This window comes from Apteryx rowi, unplaced genomic scaffold, assembly GCF_003343035.1.
Source record: "Apteryx rowi isolate R43461 unplaced genomic scaffold, aptRow1 scaffold_492, whole genome shotgun sequence".
Taxonomy (NCBI): domain Eukaryota; kingdom Metazoa; phylum Chordata; class Aves; order Apterygiformes; family Apterygidae; genus Apteryx; species Apteryx rowi.
In genome coordinates this window covers 556,619-563,685 of record NW_020450752.1, presented here as the reverse complement: position 1 = coordinate 563,685, position 7,067 = coordinate 556,619, and the positions used below count along the sequence as shown (strand labels likewise).

Below are 7,067 nucleotides of genomic sequence, written 5' to 3'. Positions count from 1 at the left end.
GGGCACGCGCGGGACTCGTAGCCAGGCCCGGCTCCTTCCATCTTCCAAATAAATAGAAACGAAAAATCAGTCGCAAAGTTGTCCTGTTACAGCTGGGGAGGGGACCGGGAGAGGCCACGGAGAGGGACAGACTCGAGGCAATCGAAACCCATTTACAGAAGAGGAAACGAGGGGATTAAACTCCTCCGCGAGACGCTAGTAGTGACTAAACGCTACAGCTTCCTTCCCCCGAGTACTCCGTAGTGTTGTCTAATATTCCGGCCACTAAAACACCCGGGACTACTTCATCTGCTCGCCCTGCCRCGGATCGCGGAGGGCGGCGGGGCCCAGACCGCGCCAGCCCATACGTCCCCCCCGCCRGCAGCTGTCCCCCCCCGCCGGCAAACCTCGCTCCTCCCTCGCTCAGTGCCGGCAGCGAAGCCGGACGGGGAAAGGGGCTTTTCCGAACCCTTCTCGCATGCGGTTGGCACCGGGAAGAGGCACGAAGACCCGCCGCGGGACGGGCTCCCCTCCAGCGAGGGGAAGGGGAGATAACCCAAGGCTCGAGCCCGCCGCAGGGAGGGGAAGGAGCCGTTCCGGAGGGGTTGCCGGAGGGGAAGGGTCCCCGCTCCGCCTCCCCCGGGGCACGCTGGCACCGCGGCGGATTAAGGCAGTGGGTGAAAGGCAGAAAAGGGCACGAACGGCGAGCGTGACACGGAGAAGCGGCGACCGCTGCCGTCCCTAGAGCCGCGGCCCCCTCGGAGGGGAGTGGGCGGGCGAGACGGGCTCTCCGGGGGTCCCAGTTTGCTCCGCTGGACCAGGGAGGGGAGACGAGGGAGGGCGCGGGGAGGGGACGGGGACCTTGGCACTACGTTGACGGTGGCAGGGCAGGATTTGACRTCTCACGGGTTCAGCCTCCGTGCGGGCCCCCGGCCGCCCCCGCCAGCCGGGGCCGGCCGCGCAGCCGCGGGGCGAGGGCGCTCAGTCGGTTTTGCGGTGGTTGTTGTTGAGGACGGGGTGGCCGTTGGAGAGGGGCCCGTTCTTCGCCGCCTCGTCCTCCTCCTCCGTGTCGTCCGTCTCTTCGCGGTCGCTCCTCTCGTCCTCCACCACCTGGGAGGGGATGGGAAAAGGGGTCTCGGTCAGTTGGGGCACCCCAGCTCCCTGCCGGGCCTCAGTTTCCCCAATCCTCTGCCCCACAGTCGCTCTCCCCCAAGGATGCTCTGGGACTCGGGAAGCCAAACCAAGCTTTCCCGTCCCCTTGCTGTCCATGAGCCACCACGCAGCCCCCAGTCTCCCCCTTGCACCCTCCCTGAGTGAGCACGCTGTGGCAGGCAGCGGCCCTCCGAAAGGTCCGGATACAGCCCGTCCACCCCGCGCCGGCTGCTCCCAGGGGAGCCGTGAGCCATGCCCAGGTCCCCGACTTGCCTTTCCAGTTATGAACTTCTGGGCCATGCGGATGATGAGGTAGGCCCAGAAGATGTGCAGCGACTGCAGCACCACCATCATGAAGTTGAAGAAGTAGTAGCCGAAGAAAGCAGGGTAGAGATCCAGCGGATAAACCACCGTGCAGTGCATGATCCTGCCCGGGACGCGGGGAGAAAAAGCTCTTTTAATGCCAGGGACCAGCTTCCCACCCYGGCAGGTTCCCCCGCCACCCCGTGCCTCAGTTTCCCCACCCGTTAACCAGAGCCGGTGCTCACCAGAAGGGCAGGATGACCAGGCGGGTGATGATGAAKACGGCAGCAAAGACGATGAAGATGTTGTTACAGGTGTTCCTCCAGCCGGCGTAGTTGAACATCTTGGCGGACTGCGGGAGCACAGGGGCGTGAGCCGGGGAAGGTACGCGGGCCGTGGCCACAGCCGTGCCCGGCGGGGAGGGGGACATACCTCCAGCAGGTAGTCGGCGGAGTCGTGCAGGGCCATGATGAGCGTCCCCGCGCGGATGTAGTTGGCGAACCAGGAGAAGCTGATGAGGATGATGGTGGCGACGTGGTGGATGATTTGCTCTTTGAAGTCCTGCGCGCGGGAAAGCGGGGAGACGGGGTTAAGTCAGCCCTGCTCCGTCCCCCAGCACCCTGCCTTGCCTCTTGTCCCCAAGATCCCCACTTTGTCCTCAAATTCTCCTGGCCAGCCAGTCCCCAACGCCCACGGAGCCTGGGAAAAGCCTCCTAAGATGACCCTGTGTCCGCTGCCTCTCAAAGCGGCCCATCCCGTCCCCGGAGCCCCGCGACTGCAGCCCACCTTGCGCTTGACGTCGGAGGCGATGCTGAAGAGCAGGGACCAGTAGAAGGAGAGCTCGATCATGTAGTACCAGTACTGGGAGGGCAGCATGCTCTGAAAGCCAAGGGACAGGCTGGGGGCAACCTCCGGGCATCCCAGGGGGTTTGACCCTCTGCTCCTGGGTCCCAGGGACCCTCCTGCATCCCAGGGGGGTTCAATCCCCCTCTGCAAGCATCGGCCAGACCCATGTGGGTGCCAGAGACCTCCTGAGCACCCCAGGGGGGTTCAATCCCCCTCCCCGGGCATCAGTCAGAGCTGGCAGGTCCCAGGAACCCTTCTGCACCCTTGAGGGCTCTGATCCCCTTCTCCAAGCATCAGCCAGAGCCGGGCAGCCCCCGGAGGTGGGAAGGGCCATGGGAAGCCAGCAGGGACAAGGTGCAGCGCTCACCTGGATGGGGTATCCCTTCCATACCTCCCGAAGGTCGTAGAACCAGGGCTTCTGCGGGACAGAGGGAGATGGAGGGTCATGAGCGGGGGCTGTGGAGGCCGGCAGGGACGGGTGGCCGGGGGGGGCTGGTACTTACATCTACTATGACAGCCATGCCAGCAATGAAAGCAATAAGGTAAAACGTGAATCGCCAACTGGAAAAAGGAAGCAGACGGTTCTCAGACGGGCACCGGGGCGAGGGAGGGAGAAGGACGGAGCCCCCAGCCTCACACTGCCCCCACCTGGGGTGGCTCCCGGCCAAGCCAGAGCCCCCACGGCCCCGTCCACCGCCCCACGGCGCAGGGATCGACTCGCCGCAGGGACACGGCGCGTCCCCAGCGACCGGCCCAGGGGATGGACAGACGGACGCAGGGTCTCACCTGGCCTCTCTGAACTTCTTGAGCAGGCTTGGTCTGTCCTGGTTGCGCCGGCGGCGAAACCAGCGCTCCACCTGCCGCACCGTGCAGCCGCTCTTCTTCGAGAGCATCTCCACGTCGGTCTGGGGGGGGGCGGCAGGGACGTCACCGCCACGCCGTGGCGCCCGTGTCCCACCGCTCGCCCTGCCCCGTCCACCCCGAACCCGTTTCGGGGACGTCCCTCACCTGCTTGGGGTGCTTGGTGGTGGCCGCGTAAAACTTCTCCAGCACGGCGTTGGGGGTGGCTTTTAACCTGATCTTCTCCTTGACGTTCAGCAGCCTGGCCAAGGGGGTGGCCACGTACCTGGGGAAAGGGAGGGGACAAGTGAGATGGTGCCACTTCTGCATCACCTGGCCCCGTCAAACAGGCACCAGGAACAGTCTGGAGAAGCCACCCCGGGACCTGCAGCCGCTCTGCGCCTCCGTTTCCCCATCCCGCTGCTGCCGACCTCGCTGCAAGCGGCTTCTCCAGGGTGGGATTTGCCACGGGGGTGTCCCCTGGGTCCCTCTGCCACTCCAGGCCATGGGGACCACCTTTGGGATGGGGGTCAGGTCCTCTCCGGTCCAGCGTGAAGAGGCAGGGCTGTATCCACCCTGGCAAAGGTGCCGCCCCCCCTTCTCCCGCCATCCCAACAAAGCCCCGTCTGTTCCCAGCCTCGGCTCACCATTGTTTGCCTAACAAATCGCTCCTTAACCGCCGGGCCCCGCGGGCAGCGATAAGGACAACGAGGGCGACGGAGGATGCACAAAGCCACGTTTGTGCGGGGCCGCCGGGGGCAGATGCCCCGGCCGAAATCTGTGCCGAGGGCAAATCCCAGCTCGGTGTCAGCCCAGCCCTCGGGGTGCCACAGTCAGAGGCTCGCAGGACTCCTGGGCTCATTTCGCAGCAGGGAGGGGAGGAAAGGGTGGCGTTCACAGGGGCTCAATCCTGCTCCCCAGGGCCTGGGTGTTGCAGCACGTCCCCAGCACCGTGCCCGGCTCYGGGGATGCAGGAACAGCTGGAGCAGAGCCCCGAGGGATGCAGGGGTGGCACGACCTCATCTCTAGGGGACGGAGGGGAGGAATCACTCACGTCTCGAAGAGGTGCCGGACGACGAGGAAGAGGAAGGCCAAGGGGAGGGTGATGTAGAGGTCGGAGGCTTTGGCGTAGACTCGCCCATCGCGGTCCTCTAGGTCGGCCCAGGTGAGGTTTGCCGGCAGCCAGAGTCGCTCCCACCAGAAGTAGCTGTACAAGGTCTGAAACATGCTGGGGGCAAAACGAGCGAGCCGGTGAGGCGAGCATCGGTCCCGGGGTCGCCTGGTCCCAAACCGCTCCTGTCCCCTCCCACTGTTTACCGTGCTAATTACCCCACGGCTAACGAGCACCCTGGAAGCGCGGGACCCGCTCCAATCCGTGGGTCCGAGTAACCGGATTGAACCTCGCACCCAGCGCTCATCCCCACGACGGACTGAGTTTCGGGGCCGAAAGAGGGGAACCGGCCCCAGCTGGGGGAACCTCTGCTCGCCACGAGGTCCCCGGCGTCCCCACGGCGCAGGCGCCGCTCACGCAGCGAAACTCCCCGCCGGTCGGCACCAGGGGAAAGGCCCCGGCCCCGAAAGGAGAAGCGGCTCCTGGCGGGGCCACGAATAGGAACCCAGGTGTCCGGGGGCCGGCTCGTGGCCCCCGTCGCCTTCCCTACGGTCCCCCACGGCGCGGCCGCGAGTGGAGGACGCGGTCCCCTCGCCCCATCCCCGAAAAGCAGGGAGAGGCGCCGTGGACGCCTCCTCTCCTTGCGCCGCGGTCCGAGTCCACCCACGAGCGCTGCGTCCGCCCTCTTTCAGAGCCGGCCCCGATCCTGCCGGCTCGGCGCCGGCATCCCGAGCCCCGCGGCCGGAGCAGGACTCGGCCCCGGTGGAGGCGAGCGGCCCGACGAGCCGCCGGCGCAGCCACCTGACGGGAACGCTCCGCGGGGCGGCGAAATTCCCCCGGGGCCACGCGGCGGCGGGTGCTCAGCGCCGGCGAAGGAACTTTGCTCCCTGCGGCGGMGAGGTCAGCGGGTGATGATTAACTGAGGCCGGTTCCCTCTTCCGACTGGCAAGGATGGATCCTGGCCACGGGAAGCAACCAGCCTCCCRGCCTCCAAGATATTCCCCTGCGCCCGAATCCAGGCCTGGTCCCGCTTCCCCAGCGGCATCACGTCCCGCAGCATCGTGCCTGCGGCCAGGCCAGGGCCCTGGGGATGGAGGGACAGCGGGATGGACTCAGGCCCAGAGGAAAGTGCGGAAGGAGGAAGAGGAAGGGTGAATCCCCCGGCACCTGTTTTGCCGGGCCAGCCCTGGTGATTCGATCGGCACAAGTGCCCGGTGCTCCGAGCCAAGGTTTCCTGGGCGGAAAGCGCCTCGCTAGCTCAGCCCGGCCGCCTCCTTCCCAGCCGGCTCCCACCCCCAGCACATTTCTCTCCTGACCGTCTCACGCACGCCGCGTTCGCGTCCCAGATTCATTCCCAAGCCGGAGCTCCCCCGGGCTGAGGCCGTGACAACTCGTGTCCCTTGTAGATCCGCCAACCTGCACCGAGACATCCCTCCCCGCCTCCGTCCCCCAGGGAGACGCGTCCGGCCCTGACCCCTCAGTGCCGGAGCAAGATGCTGCAGCGCTGCAGGGGCCCTGGGGAAACTGAGGCACAAATGCCACCTCCAGCCCTGCCCCGAATACGCAGGCGCCGGCCGGGAGCAGAGCGCGGCTGCGGCAAGGAGGGAGCCGGCGGCTCAAGGCCGCYGCGTGTCCGAGAGGCGCGGGATTAGGGATTTACCGGTGGCACAAAGGGCACCTTTGTGCCTTAAAAAGAAAAGCCCCGGCGCCCCGTGCTGCGGCCCGGGCAGGACAGCAGGCGCAGGGAGGGGAAGGACACGCGGACCACCGCCGCGATCCCACCGGGATGCCCCGGCAGCAAACGCTCCCGCCGGCCGGAAACCCCTGGATCGGCTCCCGTGCGGGTGGGATTGCGGCGGAGCGAGGCGCAGGGCATCGCGGCCCCGAAGCGAGAGCGGAGAAACGGCCGCCCGGGGAGGAGGAAGCGTTTCGCAAGGCGAAGGCGGGAGCGCGCCAGCCCCGGAGCGATCCCGATTTACACAGACGAGACCGCAGATAAGGGCTGCGCCGCAAGTGGGAAGCAATTACGACGCCAGCACTGGGATCCGGGAAGTGGGGACGGCACCTGACGGGCCAGGTGCCCTGCGCCCGCAGGGACCAGGTGACACGCGAGGTCAGGGCTTGTGGCGCCTTTTCCCTGTCACGCTCCGGCTCCCGGGAAAAGCCCGGGGATGCTGCAGGGCCCACGGCRACGGGGAGCACCCCGAGGCAGCCGCGAGCGGAGCTACGAACCGTCAGCGGGGAACGCGGCAGCYCCGAAGCCGCCGAGAGCGAGGCAAAGGCGGCTTTAGGTGCAAAAGCACCCGCGATCCAAGCCTGTTTTGACGGTTAACCCTGCTAAAAAGCAAGAAACCCCCCCAAATTTCGAGGTCGAAGCCACAAAGCGACAGCGGGAGCCTCCACACAAGGCTGGTTAAAATCCGCTCGGAGCATCTCCCGCAGCTGGGACGGGGATAGCCCCATCCCGGGTCGCCCGGCCCCGAAACGYGCAGCCGGACTCCTGGGTTCACCGGAGCGGGTCCCAACCCGGCTGCCCCAAAACGGGCGGCGGGAAGAGCCCCGAAATCCCCGCCAAGAGCCAGCGAGCATCAACGCCGGGCTGCGAAAAGAGACAACGGCGTTTAAGGCTCCCGGGAGAGGTGAATAATTAACCGCCGGGGGCCACGCACACGCTCGAGCCGGGCTGAAGGTCCCGGGCTCCGAAAGGCTCGTTAATATTTGGCGCTTCCCCCCCCTCCCCGGTTCGGACCCTGCGCGGTGCCCGCAGCCAGGCCGCGGGGACGGGGAGGCACCGGCGGGGCGGAAAAAGGGGTTTATTCGCCCCAAAACGTCCCGC

The 7,067-nt window shown here is 66.8% G+C and overlaps 1 protein-coding gene across 1 annotated transcript; it reads right to left on the bottom strand.

The window, feature by feature from the left end:
- Positions 1-66: 66 nt before the first annotated feature.
- CERS2 (ceramide synthase 2) lies at positions 67-4,348 on the bottom strand. The gene is made up of 10 exons (XM_026079144.1): positions 4,175-4,348; positions 3,289-3,406; positions 3,067-3,185; positions 2,784-2,841; positions 2,648-2,698; positions 2,221-2,313; positions 1,867-1,995; positions 1,680-1,786; positions 1,405-1,558; positions 67-1,089 (listed from the first exon to the last, which is right to left on the bottom strand). The coding sequence occupies exons 1-10, from the start codon at positions 4,345-4,347 to the stop codon at positions 961-963; spliced, it is 1,131 nt and encodes a 376-aa protein (XP_025934929.1). The 5' UTR covers position 4,348; the 3' UTR covers positions 67-960.
- Positions 4,349-7,067: the final 2,719 nt, after the last annotated feature.